Genomic DNA, 24,648 nt, shown 5'->3' on the forward strand with positions numbered 1-24,648 from the left:
GCCCCGCCCCACGGAGCCCCACCCCATCCCCGCATAAGGCCCCGCCCCATACTAGACCCTACCCACCGCCGTCTGAGGCCTCGCCCCACAATCCCCGCCGCATCTGAGGCCCGCCCGGGCTGAGCCCTCACCCGCGAGCCGCGCCACATGAGACCCCGCCCCATCCGAGGCCACGCCCACGCCCGCATAGGCCCCCTCCCCACCCGCTCTAAGGCCCGGTCCCGTCCCGGGCCTCCGGCTTCTCCCGGCAGCGGCCGCTCTCGGCAGGAGGCCCAGGGACCAGCCTGAGCCCAGTGACCCGGCCCCAGGGGGTTCGGCGCCGGCCTAGAGCCGAGTCCATCGGAACCTCCCCGGGGGCGCGGCGGCCTGCGCGGACCGGGCCAGGGGTCTCGGGGAACCGCCCCTGCCCGGCCGGCTCTTGGAGCCTCGGGTTCTTCCCGCACCGCTGCCCGACCGGCTCCTGCCGCACACACATCCCGAAACCCACCCCGGACCGCGGTTCAGTCTCCGGGCTTCCGCCCTGGGGTGGCGCCAGCGTGGAGCGGGGCCTGGGGCAGCCCGTTCCGCCCGAGGGTGCTCCCCGAGGGCCTGAGGGAAGGCCTGGGACGGGCATCTGGGAGGTGAGCTCTCCTGGCGCGTCCCCCCTCCGACAGGAACACGTGGGAGGGTCACGGAACGTAACAGAAAAATACACAAACAGGCTGACCAGTTGACTTTAATTCATGCCACAAACCTCCCACGGGTGCGCAATTCTGTGTTCCCTTTCACGTCCATATGCTCACCTTACCACTTTCCAGGATAGCGATTTCCTATCTTCTCTCTTTCTGCTGATGGCTCCCCTGGAAAGTGGAGCCATCAGGAGGGAGCCGCACCCCCACTCACATGCAGCCCCCTCTCCCTCCAGGAGGCCCCCTTCACCACACCCTCTAGCCACATCAGCAAGGCACGCTCTAGAATTCTTATCTAAAATCCCCCTTTACCCCCAACCCCCACTACCTTCCCACGTCTCCTCCCACTCACACCTGCCGATTCCCCACCCACCCTTTACTTTCTCCATCTAGAGAGAAAAGTAGTGGACGCTTGTGCCTGCTCACAGAGTTTATCTGAATAAAATGAGCCTCATTTAAAATGGAGTTGGGAGGCCAGGAGGGGTAGCTCTCACCCCTACCACTCTTCCTTTGCAGACCCCAACAGGAAGTGTACTTTGCATTTTCCAACAGGAGACGCCTACGTTACCACCCCAACAGGAGGAAGACTTTCTCCTCGCCCAGCGACAGCCCAGCCAATGGGAGCCACGGCTCAGCGAGTGAAGAGCCAGTGAAGAGCTGTCATAACCCCACACTCCTGCCCTCCTTCAATAGACTTTTGCTCATCTCAGCAGCTCCTAACTCCTTCCTTTTTCTCAGTAACGTTCCTTGCCTGTGTTTGCCAGACTTGCCCATGGTTTTACCATAGCTTGCTTGTCCAGAATTGCAATTCTTTGCTATTCCTGAATAAACCCATTTTGCTGGTAAAATAACTGGCTATTTTATTTTTAAGGTCGACAACTCCAACCCTGAATTCCTGCTCCTCCATCTCCATTCAATGGCCTTCAGCCCCACTGGTTTCTGAGGTGCTTGGGACACCTCTCTTCTTCCCAGCATTTGGCTTAGCTGGCATCTGATCCCTTTCACCATCTCCACTGCTGCCATCATTTTACGACCAGGGACCACTGCTCCCCCGGACCACTGCAGCAGCCTGCTCCTTGTGCTCGAACCTTCCACCAAGCAGCAGGTGATCCTGTGAAAGTGTGACTCACCTGCTTAGAACTCTCTGTGTAGTAAAGGGGGGACCAGCGAGGCCTGGCCCTCTGTCACCCACCCCAACTAGACACTCTTCAATTAATGACTGAAGTTCTAGGCTCTTCCAGGAGCCTTTGAGCAAGACCTAACTGCAGCATATGCAGAGTATTCTGAGATAGGGCTCTGTCACCTGAAATTTTCAATACTCATTTTTCTTGTTTAATCTCCTGTATCTACAATGAGGATATCCAGTTTTGTGGATGAACCTTCAAAACTCGGAAATCAAAGAAGATAGCTTCGTTTATACAAAAACATTGTTTTGTAAATTGTAAAAGCCATAGCTCCAAAAACATGAGGCATCATAGCTACCGGGAAGATCTGAACCAAGAGACAGAACCAGCCTGTGCCTTCGCTGAGGACAGCAGTGGGATGTACTGTTCAGAGCCATAAGCCACTGAACTATAGACAGGAAATGATGGAAAATGACTTAGTCCACAAACAGGAGAATTATTTTGTAATTGCAAAGAATGCATTTAATAAAACCATGAATGCAACATATCGATATTACACACTTAAGATATGCCAAGGTGCCAAAAGAAAGAGTTCTTCATTCTAAATTGTCAATTTTAAAATAAAATAGCCAGTTATTATACCAGCAAAATGACTTTATTTGAGAATAGCAAAAAAACTGCAAATCAGGACATGCAAACTAAGGTGAACCTACTGGTGCATTCAGAGAACAAAAGAGGAGCTGCTTTTATAGAGAAAAAGGGGGAGCCGGAAGGGGCTGTTCTAATTGAAAGTCCATTGGAGGAGTGTCAGAGTTCAGGGTGATGACACCTCCTCGATGGCTGAGCTGCGGCATTTTCCATAGCCTGGGCTTGCTGCTGGGCAAGAAGAAAATCTTCCTTCCTCCGGCAAGAACAGTAAAGTAGTAGGAAACTTCCTGATCCAGGAATGCAAGGTACAGTCCCTTCACCCTGGGGTAATCGGCCATGAGTGGTAGGGCTTCAGAGCTCCCCCTACAGGCTTTCCCAACACGAAGTTTAGTTTAGGTTTCCGTTATTAACTTTCACAAACCAAAGCAGAGTTTATCAAGGATGCTCAGGAGCCACTTTCTGTGAAATAGAAATGAATCGAAAATTGACAAGTGAGAATAACAGGAGGAGTCAAGATCATCATGAAAGAGCATGTCCTTCTTTCAGTGCAAATGGGGACACACGGGAAACGAGGCCGAGTACAGAAAAAACTGGAATGTCAACAGAGGAATACAAGTAAGTCGGACAGAACGGAAAAAAAGGTTGGAAATGAGAAAATGAGGAAAGATACTGTAAGATATTCATGAGAGTGGACACAGGAACATTACAAAGTCCATTCACACTTAAAAGAGGGAAAGAAATAAGAGGCCAGTCTCTGGGTCAAGAGTGGCCCTCTGGAGCAGCTGCATGTAGGTGAGGTTCTCGTGGGTGTTGGGGTCGAAGAAGCCCTTGGTGTCGTCGCTCGGGTCCGCCAGGACGCGGTTCATCTCCTCGTCGAAGTAGCCGCGCTGGTAGGCCACCTCCACGGGCACGCGGTGGCTGTGCACGGGGTCGATGACGCCGCCCGTGGCGATCTGGGCCTCCAGCAGGCGGATGCCGTGGTCCCTGACGATGAGGTCTTTCTTCATGGCCTGGAAAAGGGAGATCTGCTCCCCGGTGTAGGGGTCGGTGTAGCCCGTGACGGCGCGCTCGGCCGACAGCAGCTTGTCCTGGATCTCGCTGCCCACCACGCCCGCGGCCACCGCCTCCTCCACGGACAGCCTCTGGTTGCGCACGGGGTCGATGACGAAGCCGGTGGCCGCCTGCGCCTCCAGCAGCACCAGGGCCGTGCCCGGCCGCAGGACGCCCTTCCACATGGCCTGGTAGATGCTCATCTTCTCCTGCCGCCCCGGCTCGTCCTTGGCGGGCACCAGCACGCCCGCGATGCAGCTCGTGCCCTCCAGGTAGCGCTTGACCGAGTCCATCTCTGTTACCTCCTGCAGGGTCTTGGTGCCCTGGGCCAGGTCCCGCAGGGTCTCGGGGCCCAGGATCCCGGACGTGCGCAGCTGGGACGCGGACACCTGGCGCCTCAGGCCCCGGAAGGACACCTTGCTCAGCCGCTCCTCCGTCTCCTCGATGACCTGGGTGAGGATGGCCACGAGGGCGGGCAGGGCCAGGGCGCCGGCCGCATGCTGGGCCAGGAGCTCGTCCCGGCGGGCAGGGCTCAGATAGGAGGAGAAGAGGACCTCCCACACGGAGACCAGCTGCCCTCGGAACTGCCCGGCCTGTACCTCCATGGTGGCGGCACGTAGGGCCTGCTCCTGGAGGCGACGGGCGGCCTCGGCGTCGGCATCACCGCGCCCTGGTGGCCCCAGCTCCGGCTGGCCTGCGGCGGCCTGCCCCTGCGCCTGCTCGGTCCCGTGGGCAGCCTCGGCCTCCTCGATGATGCTGGTCAGCCTGCGGGTCAGTGCGGGCAAGCCCAGCGTCCCCGAGCTGAACTGGGCCAGCAGCTGCTCCCGCGTGGCGCCGGCCACGTAGCTGGACGCCAGCACGTCCCACACGGACACCGCCGGCCCCCGCAGGCGGCCCACCTTGACCTCCATGGTGGCGGCACGCAGGGTCCCCCGAGGGTCTGGGGCGGCCGGGCGCGGGCTCCCGTCCTCGGCCCGGGCCAGCAGCGAGGTGAGGGCGGCGCCCACCTCCTGCGCGGTCAGCGCGCCCGCCCGGTACCCGGCGCAGCAGGTCCTCCCGCAGGCTCTCGGACACCTCCCGGTAGAAGAGGAGCTCCCAGACGGAGATGCTCTGGCCCTGGAGGACGCCCGAGCCCGGCGTCACACGGGCCTCGCGCAGGGCGCCGCGCAGCTCCTCGCTCAGCTGGTGCACGGCGGAGCCCCGGTCGGCCAGCTGCAGCATGTAGAGCCCCGTGTCGGGGTCGCGCACGCAGCGCCGCAGCAGCTGCACGTAGGTGAGGTTCTCGTGGGTGTTGGGGTCGAAGAAGCCCTTGGTGTCGTCGCTCGGGTCCGCCAGGACGCGGTTCATCTCCTCGTCGAAGTAGCCGCGCTGGTAGGCCACCTCCACGGGCACGCGGTGGCTGTGCACGGGGTCGATGACGCCGCCCGTGGCGATCTGGGCCTCCAGCAGGCGGATGCCGTGGTCCCTGACGATGAGGTCTTTCTTCATGGCCTGGAAAAGGGAGATCTGCTCCCCGGTGTAGGGGTCGGTGTAGCCCGTGACGGCGCGCTCGGCCGACAGCAGCTTGTCCTGGATCTCGCTGCCCACCACGCCCGCGGCCACCGCCTCCTCCACGGACAGCCTCTGGTTGCGCACGGGGTCGATGACGAAGCCGGTGGCCGCCTGCGCCTCCAGCAGCACCAGGGCCGTGCCCGGCCGCAGGACGCCCTTCCACATGGCCTGGTAGATGCTCATCTTCTCCTGCCGCCCCGGCTCGTCCTTGGCGGGCACCAGCACGCCCGCGATGCAGCTCGTGCCCTCCAGGTAGCGCTTGACCGAGTCCATCTCTGTCACCTCCTGCAGGGTCTTGGTGCCCTGGGCCAGGTCCCGCAGGGTCTCGGGGCCCAGGATCCCGGACGTGCGCAGCTGGGACGCGGACACCTGGCGCCTCAGGCCCCGGAAGGACACCTTGCTCAGCCGCTCCTCCGTCTCCTCGATGACCTGGGTGAGGATGGCCACGAGGGCGGGCAGAGCCAGGGCGCCGGCCGCATGCTGGGCCAGGAGCTCGTCCCGGCGGGCAGGGCTCAGATAGGAGGAGAAGAGGACCTCCCACACGGAGACCAGCTGCCCTCGGAACTGCCCGGCCTGTAGCTCCATGGTGGCGGCACGTAGGGCCTGCTCCTGGAGGCGACGGGCGGCCTCGGCGTCGGCATCACCGCGCCCTGGTGGCCCCAGCTCCGGCTGGCCTGCGGCGGCCTGCCCCTGCGCCTGCTCGGTCCCGTGGGCAGCCTCGGCCTCCTCGATGATGCTGGTCAGCCTGCGGGTCAGTGCGGGCAAGCCCAGCGTCCCCGAGCTGAACTGGGCCAGCAGCTGCTCCCGCGTGGCGCCGGCCACGTAGCTGGACGCCAGCACGTCCCACACGGACACCGCCGGCCCCCGCAGGCGGCCCACCTTGACCTCCATGGTGGCGGCACGCAGGGTCCCCCGAGGGTCTGGGGCGGCCGGGCGCGGGCTCCCGTCCTCGGCCCGGGCCAGCAGCGAGGTGAGGGCGGCGCCCACCTCCTGCGCGGTCAGCGCGCCCGCCCGGTACCGGCGCAGCAGGTCCTCCCGCAGGCTCTCGGACACCTCCCGGTAGAAGAGGAGCTCCCAGATGGAGATGCTCTGGCCCTGGAGGACGCCCGAGCCCGGCGTCACACGGGCCTCGTGCAGGGCGCCGCGCAGCTCCTCGCTCAGCTGGTGCACGGCGGAGCCCCGGTCGGCCAGCTGCAGCATGTAGAGCCCCGTGTCGGGGTCGCGCACGCAGCGCCGCAGCAGCTGCACGTAGGTGAGGTTCTCGTGGGTGTTGGGGTCGAAGAAGCCCTTGGTGTCGTCGCTCGGGTCCGCCAGGACGCGGTTCATCTCCTCGTCGAAGTAGCCGCGCTGGTAGGCCACCTCCACGGGCACGCGGTGGCTGTGCACGGGGTCGATGACGCCGCCCGTGGCGATCTGGGCCTCCAGCAGGCGGATGCCGTGGTCCCTGACGATGAGGTCTTTCTTCATGGCCTGGAAAAGGGAGATCTGCTCCCCGGTGTAGGGGTCGGTGTAGCCCGTGACGGCGCGCTCGGCCGACAGCAGCTTGTCCTGGATCTCGCTGCCCACCACGCCCGCGGCCACCGCCTCCTCCACGGACAGCCTCTGGTTGCGCACGGGGTCGATGACGAAGCCGGTGGCCGCCTGCGCCTCCAGCAGCACCAGGGCCGTGCCCGGCCGCAGGACGCCCTTCCACATGGCCTGGTAGATGCTCATCTTCTCCTGCCGCCCCGGCTCGTCCTTGGCGGGCACCAGCACGCCCGCGATGCAGCTCGTGCCCTCCAGGTAGCGCTTGACCGAGTCCATCTCTGTCACCTCCTGCAGGGTCTTGGTGCCCTGGGCCAGGTCCCGCAGGGTCTCGGGGCCCAGGATCCCGGACGTGCGCAGCTGGGACGCGGACACCTGGCGCCTCAGGCCCCGGAAGGACACCTTGCTCAGCCGCTCCTCCGTCTCCTCGATGACCTGGGTGAGGATGGCCACGAGGGCGGGCAGGGCCAGGGCGCCGGCCGCATGCTGGGCCAGGAGCTCGTCCCGGCGGGCAGGGCTCAGATAGGAGGAGAAGAGGACCTCCCACACGGAGACCAGCTGCCCTCGGAACTGCCCGGCCTGTACCTCCATGGTGGCGGCACGTAGGGCCTGCTCCTGGAGGCGACGGGCGGCCTCGGCGTCGGCATCACCGCGCCCTGGTGGCCCCAGCTCCGGCTGGCCTGCGGCGGCCTGCCCCTGCGCCTGCTCGGTCCCGTGGGCAGCCTCGGCCTCCTCGATGATGCTGGTCAGCCTGCGGGTCAGCGCGGGCAAGCCCAGCGTCCCCGAGCTGAACTGGGCCAGCAGCTGCTCCCGCGTGGCGCCGGCCACGTAGCTGGACGCCAGCACGTCCCACACGGACACCGCCGGCCCCCGCAGGCGGCCCACCTTGACCTCCATGGTGGCGGCACGCAGGGTCCCCCGAGGGTCTGGGGCGGCCGGGCACGGGCTCCCGTCCTCGGCCCGGGCCAGCAGCGAGGTGAGGGCGGCGCCCACCTCCTGCGCGGTCAGCGCGCCCGCCCGGTACCGGCGCAGCAGGTCCTCCCGCAGGCTCTCGGACACCTCTCGGTAGAAGAGGAGCTCCCAGACGGAGATGCTCTGGCCCTGGAGGACGCCCGAGCCCGGCGTCACACGGGCCTCGCGCAGGGCGCCGCGCAGCTCCTCGCTCAGCTGGTGCACGGCGGAGCCCCGGTCGGCCAGCTGCAGCATGTAGAGCCCCGTGTCGGGGTCGCGCACGCAGCGCCGCAGCAGCTGCACGTAGGTGAGGTTCTCGTGGGTGTTGGGGTCGAAGAAGCCCTTGGTGTCGTCGCTCGGGTCCGCCAGGACGCGGTTCATCTCCTCGTCGAAGTAGCCGCGCTGGTAGGCCACCTCCACGGGCACGCGGTGGCTGTGCACGGGGTCGATGACGCCGCCCGTGGCGATCTGGGCCTCCAGCAGGCGGATGCCGTGGTCCCTGACGATGAGGTCTTTCTTCATGGCCTGGAAAAGGGAGATCTGCTCCCCGGTGTAGGGGTCGGTGTAGCCCGTGACGGCGCGCTCGGCCGACAGCAGCTTGTCCTGGATCTCGCTGCCCACCACGCCCGCGGCCACCGCCTCCTCCACGGACAGCCTCTGGTTGCGCACGGGGTCGATGACGAAGCCGGTGGCCGCCTGCGCCTCCAGCAGCACCAGGGCCGTGCCCGGCCGCAGGACGCCCTTCCACATGGCCTGGTAGATGCTCATCTTCTCCTGCCGCCCCGGCTCGTCCTTGGCGGGCACCAGCACGCCCGCGATGCAGCTCGTGCCCTCCAGGTAGCGCTTGACCGAGTCCATCTCTGTTACCTCCTGCAGGGTCTTGGTGCCCTGGGCCAGGTCCCGCAGGGTCTCGGGGCCCAGGATCCCGGACGTGCGCAGCTGGGACGCGGACACCTGGCGCCTCAGGCCCCGGAAAGACACCTTGCTCAGCCGCTCCTCCGTCTCCTCGATGACCTGGGTGAGGATGGCCACGAGGGCAGGCAGGGCCAGGGCGCCGGCCGCATGCTGGGCCAGGAGCTCGTCCCGGCGGGCAGGGCTCAGATAGGAGGAGAAGAGGACCTCCCACACGGAGACCAGCTGCCCTCGGAACTGCCCGGCCTGTACCTCCATGGTGGCGGCACGTAGGGCCTGCTCCTGGAGGCGACGGGCGGCCTCGGCGTCGGCATCACCGCGCCCTGGTGGCCCCAGCTCCGGCTGGCCTGCGGCGGCCTGCCCCTGCGCCTGCTCGGTCCCGTGGGCAGCCTCGGCCTCCTCGATGATGCTGGTCAGCCTGCGGGTCAGTGCGGGCAAGCCCAGCGTCCCCGAGCTGAACTGGGCCAGCAGCTGCTCCCGCGTGGCGCCGGCCACGTAGCTGGACGCCAGCACGTCCCACACGGACACCGCCGGCCCCCGCAGGCGGCCCACCTTGACCTCCATGGTGGCGGCACGCAGGGTCCCCCGAGGGTCTGGGGCGGCCGGGCGCGGGCTCCCGTCCTCGGCCCGGGCCAGCAGCGAGGTGAGGGCGGTGCCCACCTCCTGCGCGGTCAGCGCGCCCGCCCGGTACCGGCGCAGCAGGTCCTCCCGCAGGCTCTCGGACACCTCCCGGTAGAAAAGGAGCTCCCAGACGGAGATGCTCTGGCCCTGGAGGACGCCCGAGCCCGGCGTCACACGGGCCTCGCGCAGGGCGCCGCGCAGCTCCTCGCTCAGCTGGTGCACGGCGGAGCCCCGGTCGGCCAGCTGCAGCATGTAGAGCCCCGTGTCGGGGTCGCGCACGCAGCGCCGCAGCAGCTGCACGTAGGTGAGGTTCTCGTGGGTGTTGGGGTCGAAGAAGCCCTTGGTGTCGTCGCTCGGGTCCGCCAGGACGCGGTTCATCTCCTCGTCGAAGTAGCCGCGCTGGTAGGCCACCTCCACGGGCACGCGGTGGCTGTGCACGGGGTCGATGACGCCGCCCGTGGCGATCTGGGCCTCCAGCAGGCGGATGCCGTGGTCCCTGACGATGAGGTCTTTCTTCATGGCCTGGAAAAGGGAGATCTGCTCCCCGGTGTAGGGGTCGGTGTAGCCCGTGACGGCGCGCTCGGCCGACAGCAGCTTGTCCTGGATCTCGCTGCCCACCACGCCCGCGGCCACCGCCTCCTCCACGGACAGCCTCTGGTTGCGCACGGGGTCGATGACGAAGCCGGTGGCCGCCTGCGCCTCCAGCAGCACCAGGGCCGTGCCCGGCCGCAGGACGCCCTTCCACATGGCCTGGTAGATGCTCATCTTCTCCTGCCGCCCCGGCTCGTCCTTGGCGGGCACCAGCACGCCCGCGATGCAGCTCGTGCCCTCCAGGTAGCGCTTGACCGAGTCCATCTCTGTCACCTCCTGCAGGGTCTTGGTGCCCTGGGCCAGGTCCCACAGGGTCTCGGGGCCCAGGATCCCGGACGTGCGCAGCTGGGATGCGGACACCTGGCGCCTCAGGCCCCGGAAGGACACCTTGCTCAGCCGCTCCTCCGTCTCCTCGATGACCTGGGTGAGGATGGCCACGAGGGCGGGCAGGGCCAGGGCGCCAGCCGCATGCTGGGCCAGGAGCTCGTCCCTGCGGGCAGGGCTCAGATAGGAGGAGAAGAGGACCTCCCACACGGAGACCAGCTGCCCTCGGAACTGCCCGGCCTGTACCTCCATGGTGGCGGCACTTAGGGCCTGCTCCTGGAGGCGACGGGCGGCCTCGGCGTCGGCATCACTGCGCCCTGGTGGCCCCAGCTCCGGCTGGCCTGCGGCGGCCTGCACCTGCGCCTGCTCGGTCCCGTGGGCAGCCTCGGCCTCCTCGATGATGCTGGTCAGCCTGCGGGTCAGTGCGGGCAAGCCCAGCGTCCCCGAGCTGAACTGGGCCAGCAGCTGCTCCCGCGTGGCGCCGGCCACGTAGCTGGACGCCAGCACGTCCCACACGGACACCGCCGGCCCCCGCAGGCGGCCCACCTTGACCTCCATGGTGGCGGCACGCAGGGTCCCCCGAGGGTCTGGGGCGGCCGGGCGCGGGCTCCCGTCCTCGGTCCGGGCTAGCAGCGAGGTGAGGGCGGCGCCCACCTCCTGCGCGGTCAGTGTGCCCGCCCGGTACCGGCGCAGCAGGTCCTCCCGCAGGCTCTTGGACACCTCCCGGTAGAAGAGGAGCTCCCAGACGGAGATGCTCTGGCCCTGGAGGACACCCGAGCCCGGCGTCACACGGGCCTCGCGCAGGGCGCCGCGCAGCTCCTCGCTCAGCTGGTGCACGGCGGAGCCCCGGTCGGCCAGCTGCAGCATGTAGAGCCCCGTGTCGGGGTCGCGCACGCAGCGCCGCAGCAGCTGCACGTAGGTGAGGTTCTCGTGGGTGTTGGGGTCGAAGAAGCCCTTGGTGTCGTCGCTCGGGTCCGCCAGGACGCGGTTCATCTCCTCGTCGAAGTAGCCGCGCTGGTAGGCCACCTCCACGGGCACGCGGTGGCTGTGCACGGGGTCGATGACGCCGCCCGTGGCGATCTGGGCCTCCAGCAGGCGGATGCCGTGGTCCCTGACGATGAGGTCTTTCTTCATGGCCTGGAAAAGGGAGATCTGCTCCCCGGTGTAGGGGTCGGTGTAGCCCGTGACGGCGCGCTCGGCCGACAGCAGCTTGTCCTGGATCTCGCTGCCCACCACGCCCGCGGCCACCGCCTCCTCCACGGACAGCCTCTGGTTGCGCACGGGGTCGATGACGAAGCCGGTGGCCGCCTGCGCCTCCAGCAGCACCAGGGCCGTGCCCGGCCGCAGGACGCCCTTCCACATGGCCTGGTAGATGCTCATCTTCTCCTGCCGCCCCGGCTCGTCCTTGGCGGGCACCAGCACGCCCGCGATGCAGCTCGTGCCCTCCAGGTAGCGCTTGACTTCTTCGCGTTCCTTGATGTCTTCCACTGTGCTCTCTCCTCTCTCCAGTTCCTCCAGCGTCTCCTTGCTTATGATTGCAGAGTGGAAGAGGTCAGCCGCTCTGATTTGTCCTCTGATGCCTCTGAACCATAATTGTTTATGGCTCTTTTCCTTCTCATCAATTATTTGAAGTATAACTTTTACTACCTTTTCTAGTGCACGTGCTGTGTCTCTTTTGTATTCACCTACTAACTCGAGCTTCTTCTCCTCTGTCACATATTCGGAGTTCAGCAGCTCCCACACTGATGGCGTCTGTCCCCTGTACCTTCCCACCGTGACCTCTATCCGCTCAGCCTCGAGGGCACTTCTTGTTGCCTCATCGATATACTCGGAGTCCTTCCCATCGCTGACCACAGGAAACAGAGCCCAGCCTGCCCCCTCTTCATGGCGGCTCCTCTCCTGCAGCTCCTGGTATGTCACCTTCTCTCGCGTGTTGGGATCCACAAACCTTTTATTCATGCCCCTCTGACCTGAAATGAGTGGGTACACGTCCTGGTGCAGACAGCCTCGTCTGTAGGCTGTGTCCAGCGGGAGCCGGTGGTGGTGCAGTGGGTCGATGATGCCCCCTGTGGCCACCTGCACCTCCAGCAGTCTGAGTGCCTCCTCCTGTTTCACTAACTTCCTTTTCATGGCCTGGAACAGTGGGATCGTGTCTCCTGTGGCTGGGTCCGTGTAGCCTTTGGCAGCCTTCTCAGCATTCAGAAGCCTTTCCTGCAACTCGTCCCCCACCAGGCCGACAGCCATGGCCTCGTCCACCGAGAGCCTCTGGTGGCTGAGGGGATCCAGCATGAACCCTGTGGCTGCCTGCGCCTCCAGCAGCTGAGTCGCAAACCCCATGGGGATGAGTCCTCTCCTGCTGGCCTCGTAGAAACTCATCACCTCCTGGGTGGCAGGTGTAGTCACCCCTGCAATGCAGCCACTGCCTTCTAGGTAGATTTTCACGTGCTCTAGCCTGCTGAGGTCCTGCCCCCGTCCTTGCCCCCTGTGCAGTGTATCCAGGGTCTTTTTATCAATGATTTCAGAGTTGAATAACTCTGCAGCTGTCACCTCCCCGCCAATGGCTGCTACCGTGATGCCTTGGTTTTGCTCTTCTGTTTCTTTGATTGTCGTGGTAATGACCTCCAGCAACTGCTCTATGTGCAATTTCTGGGCTCTGTACTCCTGGACAAGCTGTCGCTTCCTTTCCTCTGTGAAATACGGGGAGGACAGCAGGTCCCAGAAGGAGACCATCTGATTCGCAAACCTCCCCACGTGCATCTTCGTAGTTTTGGATTGCAGAACTTGCCTTGTGGCTTCATCAACATACATGTAGGTTTCTCCTTTCTTTACAACTTGCAGCATGTAGAGCCCCGTCTCGGGGTCGCGCACGCAGCGCTCCAGCAGCTGCAGGTAGGTGAGGTTCTCGTGCGTGTTGGGGTCGAAGAAGCCCTTGGTGTCGTCGCTCGGGTCGACCAGGACGCGGTTCATCTCCTCGTCGAAGTAGCCGCGCTGGTAGGCCACCTCCACGGGCACGCGGTGGCTGTGCACGGGGTCGATGATGCCGCCCGTGGCAATCTGGGCCTCCAGCAGGCGGATGCCGTGGTCCCTGACGATGAGGCCCTTCTTCATGGCCTGGAAGAGGGAGATCTGCTCCCCGGTGTAGGGGTCGGTGTAGCCTGTGACGGCGCGCTCGGCTGACAGCAGCTTCTGGTAGGTTTCCCTGCCAAACATCCCTGCTGCAAACGCCTCCTCCACGGTCAGCTTCCGGTTCTCCACAGGGTCAATGAGGAAGCCCGTGGCAGCCTGTGCCTCCAGCAGCACCAAGGCCGTGCCTGGCCGTAGGACGTGCCTCCTCAGGGCCTCTGAGATGCTCATCCTTTCCTTCGTGCCCTGGACAAGGACCCCGGCGATGAAGTTGCCTCCTTCCAAGAACTGCCTCACGCTGTCCATCTCCGTCACCTCCTGCACGGTCCTCCTCCCCTGATTCAGCTCGTCCAGCGTCTTCTTGTCGATCAGCTGGGATCTGAACAGGTCGCTGGCTGACACCTGCTTCCGGAGCCCTCTGAAGGCGGCCTTCAAGGGCTGCTTCTCTGAGGCCTCAACCAGAGCAGTGACAGCGCTGACCACCTGTCGCAGGGCTGTGGCCCTCCCGGACTGGCAGAGCGCCACCAGCTCCCGCCGCTGGTGGATGCTGACATACTCCGAGTGCAGCAGGTCCCAGAGCGACACGCTGAGTCCTTTGAACCTCCCCGTGCCAACGGGCACCTTCATGGCCCTCAGGGCCACCGCCGTGTGGTTGTCCACCTCAAGCGCCACGTCCTGGGGGAGCGGCAGCAGCCACAAGCCAGTGTCGGCGTCCAGGACACAGCGCTCCTTGAGCTGCTGGTATGTCACCATGTCCCGCACGCTGGGGTCGAAGAAGAACTTGCTGTCCTCATCCTTCGTGGTCAGCGCCCGGTGTGTTGGCTCGTCCAGGAGGCCAAGTCTGCAGGCTGCCACCTGGGGCAGGTGCACCCCATGGATGGGGTCCATCACGCCCCCTGTGGCCAGCTGTGCCTGCAGAAGGGGGAAGCCCTCGCTCTGGGGCACAAGCCTCTTCTCCATGGCCTGCCACAGCGAGAGGGCGCCCCCCGAGTAAGGGTCCGTGTACCCAGCCACCGCCACCTCAGCCTGCCGGAGCTGCTCACCCAGGGCTCCATCCACCAGACCAGCCTGGACCGCACCTTCCACTGACAGTCTCTGGTTGGTCAGAGGGTCCACAAGGGAGCCAGATGCCACTTGGGCCTCCAGCAGTCTCTGCCCCAGACCCACGGGCAGGAGGCCGTCCCTTATGGCCTGGGTGATGCTCACCTTGGTCCCCGAGGGTTGCAGCAGGACGCCCGCCACACAGCCCGTGCCCCACAGGCAGGCCTTCACCTCGGGCTGCTCGGCAACCTCGGCGGGCGACCTCGTGCCCTGAGCCAGAGCCACCAGGGCCTCCTGGGTGATGATGCCAGCATCCAGCAGCCAGACGGCGGGGATCTCGCCCCGAGGGCCTGGCACTGTGACACGGGCCCGTGCCAGGAGCTCCACCTCCTGCACCCACCTCCACACAGCCGCCTGCAGCTGCTGCACGGTGGTCTTCCCCACCCTGAAGTCCTCCAAGAAGCCCCTGCGCTGTTCCTCTGTGAAGTGGCAGGAGACCAGCAGGTCCCAGAGGGACCTGCCATCCTCAGCCCCCTGTGTAGCCTGCAGCGTCTCCCGGACCTGCTCGTCTGTGGGGACAGCAGGAGCACTTTCTGGCACGGGCAGGAGGTGAAGGCCAGAGGCCTCATCCCTCAGACACTGATCCAGAAGCCGGGTGTAGCTGGTGTGTCCCCGGCCGTCTGGGGTGGGGAAGGTCTCAGAGGAGCTGGACAAGGCCGTCTCCATCTCCTGGTCAATGCAGCCACGCTGGGTAGCCACGGACATGGGGAGGTGGTGGTGGCCGGTGGGGTCAATCACCCCTCCTGTGGCCACTTGGGCCTCCAGGAGGCGGGTAGCCTGCTCCACAGGGACAAGTCCCTTCTTCATGGCCCCAAACAGGGACACCCGCTTCCCAGAGAAGGGGTCTCTACAGCCAGTGATGGCATCCTCGGCCTGTCTCAGCCTGCCATACAGCTCTGGCCCCACCAGCTCCCTGCGCACGGCCTCATCCAGCGACAGGGCTTCCAGGCTGTGGGGGTCGATAATGGCTCCGGTGGCTGCCTGGGCCTCCAGCAGGGCCAGGGCCACTCCCGGCCCCAGCAGTTTCTGCTTCATGGCCTGGTAGAGGCCAAGCCGCTGGTTGGAGGGCTGCAACAGCACGCCGCCCACGGCGCCCGAGCCACGCAGGTACCTGTGGACACTGTCCATGTGGAGGAGAGCCTCGGGGCTGACTGCCCCCTCCAGCACCTGGTCCAGGAGCTCCTGGTCAATGATGTGGGCCTCTAGGAGCTGATAGGCAGTGACCCGGCCCCGTAGCGTGGGCAGTGTGATGTCTGCCCACCTCCCCATCTCTCTCTCCAGCAGCTGTGCGACCTGCTCCAGAGAGACCTTGCGCAGCCGGTAGTTCTGCAGGAGCTGCCTCCTCTGGTCCTCACTGAAGCATTCCGAGTTGATCAGCTCCCATGCAGAGACCCTCTGCCCCTGGAACCGCCCGTACTTCACCGACAGCAGCAGGCGCTGGAAGGCCTGCCGGGTGGCGCCATCCACCAGCGGGGGCTGTGTGCAGCTGAGCGGCAGCATGTAGAGGCCCGTCTCGGGGTCCTCCACGCAGCGCTCCAGCAGCTGCATGTAGGTGAGGTTCTCATGCGTGTTGGGGTCGAAGAAGCCCTTGGTGTCGTCGCTCGGGTCCGCCAGGATCAAGTTCAACGTCTGGTCGAAGTAGCCGCGCTGGTAGGCCACCTCCACGGGCACGCGGTGGCTGTGCACAGGGTCGATGATGCCGCCTGTGGCGATCTGGGCCTCCAGCAGGCGGATGCCGTGGTCCCTGACGATGAGGCCCTTCTTCATGGCCTGGAAGAGGGAGATCTGCTCCCCGGTGTAGGGATCGGTATAGCCCGTGACGGCACGCTCGGCTGACAGCAGCTTTGCAAACACGTCAGGCCCGATGACACCGGCCCTTAGCGCCTCCTCCACGGAATACCTCTCGTTTTCTTTTGGGTCAATGATGAAGCCTGTGGCCGCCTGCGCCTCCAGGAGGATGAGGGCTGTGCCGGGCCTGAGCAGCCCCTTCCTGCGAGCCTCATAGATACTGAGCCGCTCCTGGGAGCCGGGCAGCAGCAGGCCGGCAAGGCAGCCGGTACCCTGCAAGTACCTCTGCACCGAGTCCAGGCTGCCCACGTCCTGGGCCGTGGTCTGTCCTCGTTCCAGCTGCTCATACACATCCTGGTCGATGATCTCTGCACTCAGCAGCTCTCCTGGTGTCACAGCGACCCTCAGCCCAGCAAAGGTGATCCTGGCATTGGCTGCAGCCTGCTCAAGGGTGGCCCTCAGCGTAGCTGCCAGTTCTTCCACCGAGAGGGCCCCTTCCTTGTGCTGTTGGGCCAGCGTCGCCCTCTGCTCCACAGGGACTGCCTCGGAGAAGAGCAGGTCCCAGAGCGACACGAGCTGGCCCTGGAACTTGCCCACGGAGACAGTGGTCATGGCTGCACTCAAGGCCTGCCGCGTGCTGTGCTCGATGAACGGGGGTCCCTGTGGCTCCTGTTTGAGGGCCCCTGCTGAGAGGGGCAGGAAGGCCAGCCCCGTCTCTGGGTCGGTGACACAGCGGGCCAGCAGCTGCCCATAGCCCAGACTCTCCTGTGTGCTGGAGTCCGAGAAGCCAGCGGCCTGTGAGAGACACAGCTGAGTCTCTTCGTCCAGGCAGCCAAAGTGCAGGGCAGCCTCCAGGGGCAGCCGGAGCCTGCGGGCTGGACACACTAGCCCGCCTGTGGCCAGCTGGGCATCCAGGAGCCGCAGCGCCAGAGGCCTGTCTACCAGCTCCTTCTTCATGGCCTGGAAGAGGGGGATGCGGGTGCCGCTGAAGGGATCATGGTACCCCGTCACCGCCTGCTCTGCCACCAAGAGCTGCCTGTGGAGCTCTGGGCCAACCAGGCCTGCCCTGACTGCCTCATCTACCCACAGCCGCCGGCCGGTAGCTGGCTCCACCAGCGCACAGGTGGCGGCCTGAGCCTCCAGGAGTGGGAGCGCAGCGCCCATTGGGAGCAGGTGCTCGGTGACGGCCTGGAAGAAGCTCTTCTTGAGGCCAGCGGGCAGCAGGACGACCCCTGCCACGCCACCAGTGCCCTGCAGGTAGCGCTGCACCTCGGCACGTGCGCTCACGTCCAGCACCGCCAGCCTGCCCTCCTGCAGGCCGTGGGCCGTCTCCTTGTCCAGGACCCCTGCCTCCAGCAGCTCTGCCAAGCTCACCGCCCCACTCAGGGTGCGGAAAGTGATCTTAAGGGGCAGCAGGGCCAGCCCTGTGTTAGGGGCTCGCACACACCTGCCCAGCAGCTCACGGTACGGCAGCCGCTCCAGAGTGCTGGGATCCAGGAAGCCCAGGGCACCCGCGCCGGACTCGTGCTCCGACAGGCTATGCCATGTCTCCTGATCCAGGAGGCCCTGCTGGCAGGCCAGCTCTGGAGCCACACGCACGCCCCGGATGGGGTCCACCAGGCCCCCAGTGGCTAGCTGGGCCTCTAGCCAGCTCCACCCCAGTGCCCTGTCCACAACCTCCTTCCCGATGGCCTGGAAGAGGGCCAGCCTCCCACCCCCATAGGGGTCTGGATACCCAGTGACCGCGCGTTCGGCAGCCAGCAGTTTCTCCTTCAGCTCCAGGCCCACCAGACCCTGCTGCAGGGCCTCAGATACGGGGAGCAGCTGGCCCTGGGCAGGGTCCACAAGGCCCCCAGTGGCCGCCTGGGCCTCCAGCAGAGCCAGCCCGAGCCCACAAGGTAGGAGGCCCTGCTTCATGGCAGTGTAGAGACTCTGGGCCTGGCCCGAGGCCTCCACATACACCCCAGCGATGCTTCTAGCCTGGGTGGACAACGCTGCCTCAGCCTGGGGCCCAGAGGGCGTGCCAGCTCCCAGCACGGCCTTCATGGTATTGGGGACGATGGCTGGCTCAGTGTTGTTGGTGACCAGGACATCAAGAGGAGGAGAGACGTGGCCATTCATCACGTCTGGCTGGTCGTGCAGAACTCTCACCGGAGGTCCACTGTGTCTGCGCCTGCAGGGGGTGGAAATGCTCCCTTAGGGTCTCTGGGATGGCACTGGTGCGTGGGCCGGAGACACGGTCAGGGGGTCAATCCCAGACCCTAGATCCGCCTAGGCATGGCTGGCCCTCCAGGGGGATGAGGATTGGCATCCAGGTGGGGTCCATCCCCTTGCGCCACCGGGTCCCAGGAGGGACCTTGTGAGCACAGGGACCCCAGGCCAGCCAGGTAGCCTGTAGGGACGTGCGGCTCTACTTCTCCCGTAGGCCATCCTCTGGCCTCCATCCCAGCACAACACCCTCAGGCCCGTGCCCCCGGTCCTGGTGCAGGGGGCTGGGGCCCTCTGTGCTCATGTCCCAGCTCAGCCCCTGTGTCCCCTGGGCCATGGCTCCCCCCACCTTCAGCTTCAGCACCCACACCTTCCAACTGCTTGGCCCCCGCTTTGCTCCCCAAAGGCTCCATCCCCCACCACCCCTGGGGTGGCCTCCACGTGCTCGTGGACATCAGCACCCTGCCTCATCCTCTTCCACCTCCCCTTTCAGTGACCTCCTTCAAACCCTCCCCCACCCAGACCTGCTGCTCCAGAAGCCTCTGCCCTGGTGCCCACTCCCTCTGGGCTCCCCAGTGGGCTCCGGCCAGAACCCCAAAGTCTCATGGCTCAGCTCTGGGCCCTCTGGGCTCTGGCTTCTCAGCGCCCACACCTGGCTTGGGGGGCCTGGGAGACCAAAGACTCAGTGCCAGCCTGCTGGCCCTGCTGAGGGCCGAGCTCGGGTCTCCCCGCCCTGCTGGTCCCTGGTCAGCCGGCTCAAAGCCTTAGCACCCTCCACGGCTATCCCCTCTCAGCAGACAGCTGTGCACCCTTATTCTCTGGGCAGTGGTGACAGGGGCCTAACCTCTGGCCCCTATCACACCCGCACACCAACCTCCTCACCCAGGCTGTCCCTTTCTATGCTGGGTTAAATCATGCCACCAGAAGGATACGTGCAAGTCCTTGTCTCCAGTACCTACGACTGTGGCCTTATTTGGAAATAGGGTCTTTGCAGATGGAATTAAGTTAAGATGAGGTCACATGGAATAGGGAGGGCCCTAATCCAACAGGACTGGTGTCCTTATGGGAAGACAGAGATTGGGAGAAGGGTGGTGACGACGGAGGGAGGCTGGAGCGATGCAGTTCCAAGCCCAGGAACACCAAGGATGGCCGCCAGATGCCAGAAGCATTGATTTCAGATTCTGGTCTCTCGAACTGGGAGAGAATAAGTTTCTGTTGTTTTAAGCCGCCCAGGTTGTGATAACTGTTGCGACAGCCTCAAAACGACTGGGCCTCCCTCCTTCCCCTGCCCTGTGAATGGGTTCACTCCCGTTTCCTCGGAACTACCTCTGTAGTCCCCCGCCCTGGTCCACACCCTCATTCCTGCGGGCGCTGTCTGTCTGCTCAAGAGCCTGTCAACACCTGTCCTTGCCTCCCGACCAGCTCCCCAAAGCCCACTCCTCGAACTCCTGCACCCCACACAGGGTCTCCCGAGAAGGCTCAGGCCCCTCGTTTGCCCCTCGCCCCCACTGCACAGCTCTTGCTGAGGCGACCTCCAACTCCACTGCCAAACCCTACATACCCATTTCCGATCTGACGGCCCCCAATCTCCAGGGTGTGGGGCCTCTTCTCCCTGATTCTGCTCCATCTCCATTTACTCATGAAATCAGAGAGCTCCTTGTGACCGCCCTCAGCTCCCAAAATTGGCAGCTTGAGCCCAGCCTGTCCCAGAGTCCAGAACCACGAGTCCAGCTGCCTCCTGGACACCTGTGCCCAGCAGTCTCACGAGGAGCTTCAAACTCACCCACACCCCCACAGCCGCTCACGCCCTGTGACTAGCTGTCTGCCGCCATCCACTCTGCAGAGCCTGAACCCTGAAGCCCCACACTTCTTCTCTCCCCACGGCTGGCCCCACGAGGGGTGATCCCCTGCGCCGGCCCGTCTCACATCGTGCCCCTGGCCTCCATGGCACCCCTTGGCCTCACAGCACAGTGAGCACCTGCTGTGTCGCTCAAGGCCGGCTTCCCTGCTCCTGCCCTCCCCGCCATCCTCCAGCCCCCGGAGCAGGGTGAGGCCAGCAAGTGAACACGGGGTCGGGGGACTGAGCCCTCCAGGGGAAGACCTTCTCAGTGGTCAGGGATGTGCAGGGGGGCAGCAGGTGGCTGAGGTGGGTGCAGAGCCACCCTCTGTCAGCGGTAATAAGCCCGAGCTTTGACATCACACAGACCTGGGGGGACGGACACTTCGAGGCACTGCCCAGACCGCATCTGGGATTGCAGGACTCAGCCCCCTCCAGGGAGGGCTGCAGGCAGATGGCCCAACTGTGGCTCCCTTGGGAATCGGCTCACCCAAGGTCACCCCTTTCCGGGCTGCACAGGCTCAGTCCCTCGACTGGACTTGGGGTGTCACAGCCCATGGGCTGCCCGCTGAGACCACATCGAACCCACCCTCCTGGTGAGATCCTGCTCCCTCCTTTCCCTTGCATAGCTGCTGGTCCTGCAGCTGACCTGCTGCTCAGTCTCGGATAGTCGGTGCCAGGACCTGGCAGACACTGAGGTGGGGCTTCAGAGGGGCCCACTGCCACCCCGCTGGCCGCGAGAGCTGGGCTCCAGGAAGCATCACAATTTCAGCTGAGGCGAGTGGGCCGTGCCAGGCAGGAATACTCTGGGCACAGTACCAGGCATTTAAGATGGGGACAAGTGCATAGGATGGTGGAACGGGGGACATGGCTAAGCAATCAGGCTTTGGAAAAAGATCACAAAAGGCTGCAAGTGACCAACTGGACAGCGAAAGCCCATGTGGTTGCCTGGGGCCTTGCAGTGGCCAGTGAAGAGACCCCGGTCTCCGCAGGGCAGGGCAGGGCAGGGCAGGGCAGGCTGAGGCGGCTCCGTTGTGAGAGGGCCTCTGAAGGCACCAGCAAAGCACCAGCTCACAGGTGGCCGCATACCCCAGGAGGGGGTACTGCTCCAATATGTCCTGTCCCAGCAGGTGGACCACGTGGGCCCAGGAACTAAGGGGTGGGAGCAGGCGTGGCCTTCCCACCATCACCCCAGTGACCCACTGAGGGTTTGGGCTCCTTGTTCCGCAGCTCCAGGGTCCGTGGATTTAGACATCTTGGTCCCAGACGAGAACTGCTTCTTCCAGGGGACACAGCCACAGTCCCACTGAGCTGAAGGCCACGGCTACTACCAGGGCACTCTGGTTCCTTGTGTCCAGGACCAAGAAGCCTGAAGACCTGCCCAGCAGGGGAACTGACCTGACCATGAGGAGGAGCGGGGCCTGTGGTGGTGGCCCATGTGGCTCCTCCCCTGCCCGGTTCTGCCAGTTCTGGCAGCAGACGGTGGGTGCAGCAGGGGCGAGGGGAGTGAGGAGTGGGTCACGGAGGAGAGACCATGAGGGCCCGGTGTGGCCCCGAGACCTGCAGTAGTGGCCGGGGTCTGTCCTGATCACCTTCTCCTTCGCACTTCCCCAGGAAGAGAAGCCCATGGGTGCCCTGAAAGCGGGGTTCCAGGGCACGGTGTGACCTTGGTGGACGCAGGGTTCTCTGACGGCCTTCTAGGGGAGGGTGGGACTCCATGACAGGCCAGCTTGTTCCACTGTCGGTCTGATTCCTCTCTTCCCTTCCATAGGGGCTATCCTGAAGCCACTCTCTAATCCTCTGTATCAGACTCTGCTTCAGGGACCCGACATGAACACATGCTTTGCTGCCCACCTGCACCCGTGACCCGTGTGTTTCCTTTCTGAAGTGTGCCCTGTTCCAGGATGGCCTTCACAGGGTCTGTGAGCCCAAGGGAGCCACTCGCGGCCAGCATCCAGCCCTGTCCCAGTCTCAGCCCAAGTGCCAGGTAACAGGGCTACCGGGGGAATGAGAACAGTGCCCCTGCCCCTCGCAGGGGATGAGGGTGGGAGAGAAGACAGGCACCTCACTACTCAGCAAAGGGGGAGAAGGGCATTCTGGGCCACGGCGGGGGCAGGAGCGGCGTGGTGGGCACGGCCGTGGGTGGTTCTTGCTCTGGACATGGGCAGCCAGCCCAGAGCCCAGACCGGCTGTGCTGTGGGGGAGGGGTGGCGCCTGGACAGGAAACCCAAAGGAGCCAATACAAACTGCGAGCAGCAGGCTCCAGTGCCCTGCACAGGGGATTCACGGGGGATGGGCTGGGTGCCTGAGGGGCATGAGAGCAGGCAGTGGGGGCCTGGGGCCCCATGCAGCAGCAGCTGCAGGACCACACCCTGTTCTGTCAGCAGTGACCTTGGGCCTGGTGTGAGTCTCCCTGGGCCCTGCCCAGGCAGGAACTGAGGATGGTCCTGGGACTCAGCACCTTGAGTCTGTGGGGACCTTGGGAGGGCAGCTGGACAGACGGGTCTGGAGCTCAGTAGAGACTGACCAGGGCATGTGAGGAGTGTCCAGGGCCTGGGGAGCGGGAGAGGGAGACCCAGGCAAGCCCGATGTCACAGAAGCCAAAAGATCCCAGAGAGGTGGCCACCAACGGACTGGGCCCGGTGTGTGACCACAGGGGCTGGTGGCCTCGGGTCTGGGAGAGACAGCAAAGGGAATCTGAGAAGGGAGCAGGGCCCCTCCTGTGGCTACCCTGGAGTAGCCCTACCTCAGGCGGCCCCCAGGCAACAAAGGGTGGGAGGGCAATTCCTGAGGAGGGTGGGCCCCATCTGTCAGCGCCTCACAGCCCCCCACTCCAGCCTGGGATGGGGTGGGGGCAGGGAGCTGGCTGGCTGTGCACCTGAGCCAGGTCAGAACAGAGCCAGGTGGCCAGGCGGCCTCAGGCTCACACAGAGAGGCTGCAACCTTGGCCTCTGCTCCTTTGTGGGCAGCTGCAGGAAGATCCGCCCACCCCCACGGGACAGAGATCAAGGCTGAGAGAAGCTCGGCCTGATGAGCGGGTAGGGTTCTGGGTCCACGGGGAGCGGGTGCGCGATGGGCAGAGCCACTCCCGCCTCTGCTTCCCAAGGGTCTTGAGATGACCCAACGCGGGCGTCCTTGTGCCCTCCCACCCCCGGCAGCAGGTAGCCCCCAGTGGGTTAGCGCAGGCCTCCCTCACCCCAGCAGCCGCCAGGAGACGTGCCCGCCCGCTCAATTTATCAGCCTAATTGCCTCGCGCCGGAGCGTCCCGGCCCGCCCCAGCCGCACACGCCCCCCCCCGTCCTGCAGCGGGACGGGGAGGGACCGGACCTGCAGGGCCCGCCCAGAGCGGCGCACCCGTCCTGCCGGGAACCGCGGGCGGGCGAGACCCCCGCCCCGCGGGCCGCATCTCCCGCGCCCATGCGGGGAACCTCAGCCTTCCCACCCGCGCCCCGGGCTCGGGGGCGACTGCCGGGACCACCCCCAACCACCACCACCAGGGCTGGTGGACAGGGGACCCGGCCACAGCGCCCGGCTCGGCCGGAGCTCAGACTGCGCAGGGTGGAAAAACGGTCGAGCCGGAGTCCAGAGCTCCGGGCCACCCCGCGGGCGCCTTGCGCCCCCACCCCAGCCTCCGCCGGCCCCAGGCCCAGCGCCCGCGCAGGTGGTTCGGTTTCGCTCAGTGGCCACCCCGCCCCGGCCCGGGTGTCCCACCTGTCCGCACGGCACCCCAGAGCTCAGCACGCAGTGCCTCCACTCGCTCCTCGGCCCGTTTGCGACGCCGCCCAAATTTAAACCCGCTCAGGCCCCTCCCCGCGGCGGCCCCGCCCTCGTCTGGGGGCGGCGGCCCGATGGGTCGCCCCGAGGCTGAGTGGGGCTAACGAGTACCCGGAACCGCGCGGGGGGCCGGTCAGACGCCCCACGCGCGCCCTTTGGCCGGCCGGCGGTCTGTGAGCACCCCTAGGCGAGGAGGGGCCCCCCAGTTGGGTGGGGCGGCTGCCGGGGAGCAGGGTCTTCTCCCTCCTACTCTTGCCTCTTTCGACCCTTCCCCCAGAGTCACCGCGAAGGAATGCGGGGCGGGCTCAGGAAGCAGGGAGAGAGTGCGCCCCGCGCCCGCCTGGGCGGCGTTTGAATGGAGTTTGCAAGGGAAATGCGGACCCGCCGGCGCACGTGGTTTCGCTTTCCAAAATGCGACTTGATTCCCGGAATACAGGGCCGGAGCGCTGGTGCAGGAGCGGGCGGCGCCGACCCGACCTCGCTTCCCCGCCGGTTGGCTGTCCTCAGGCCTTGCTCACTTCCCTGGGGCCGGCTCCCTCCGCTGCTGTTTAGTTCTGGGTGGGCTGAGCCAGCGTGTCCTCAGGGACTCCCCTCCATGCGCCCCTCTTCAGCCTTGACCTTGGAAGAGCTGGGGTCTCTGTGTCCCCAGCAGACTCCCAGTCCTGTCTGGAAAGGATGGTCAGGCCTCACCCCACCGGTCCAGCTCCTCCACCCAGGCTCAGAGGAGGTCCACTGTCCACCCAGGAGTACCTAGCCCCCCCTCTCAGACGCACATCCTAGCACCCACCTTCCGGGGCAGGGGGCTGCTGGAGGTGTTGCAGGTGGAACCTTGGGACACCACCTGGGTCCCGCC

The 24,648-nt window shown here is 65.1% G+C and overlaps 1 protein-coding gene and 1 long non-coding RNA gene across 2 annotated transcripts; one reads left to right on the plus strand and one right to left on the minus strand.

Moving 5' to 3' along the window:
- Positions 1 to 1,219: 1,219 nt before the first annotated feature.
- Positions 1,220 to 3,312, plus strand: LOC131419684 (uncharacterized). Its single transcript, XR_009223320.1, has 2 exons — positions 1,220 to 1,405; positions 1,540 to 3,312. It is a non-coding gene; the product is annotated as an uncharacterized LOC131419684 (long non-coding RNA).
- Positions 3,073 to 23,915, minus strand: EPPK1 (epiplakin 1). The gene is given in 3 exon segments (XM_058565115.1): positions 3,073 to 4,527; positions 4,529 to 18,149; positions 23,733 to 23,915. Coding segments are annotated over 2 exon segments (14,934 nt in total). The 5' UTR covers positions 18,098 to 18,149; positions 23,733 to 23,915; the 3' UTR covers positions 3,073 to 3,162.
- Between the last annotated feature and the right edge of the window lie 733 nt (positions 23,916 to 24,648).

Source organism: Diceros bicornis, chromosome 21 (genome assembly GCF_020826845.1).
Source record: "Diceros bicornis minor isolate mBicDic1 chromosome 21, mDicBic1.mat.cur, whole genome shotgun sequence".
In the NCBI taxonomy this organism is placed as follows: domain Eukaryota; kingdom Metazoa; phylum Chordata; class Mammalia; order Perissodactyla; family Rhinocerotidae; genus Diceros; species Diceros bicornis.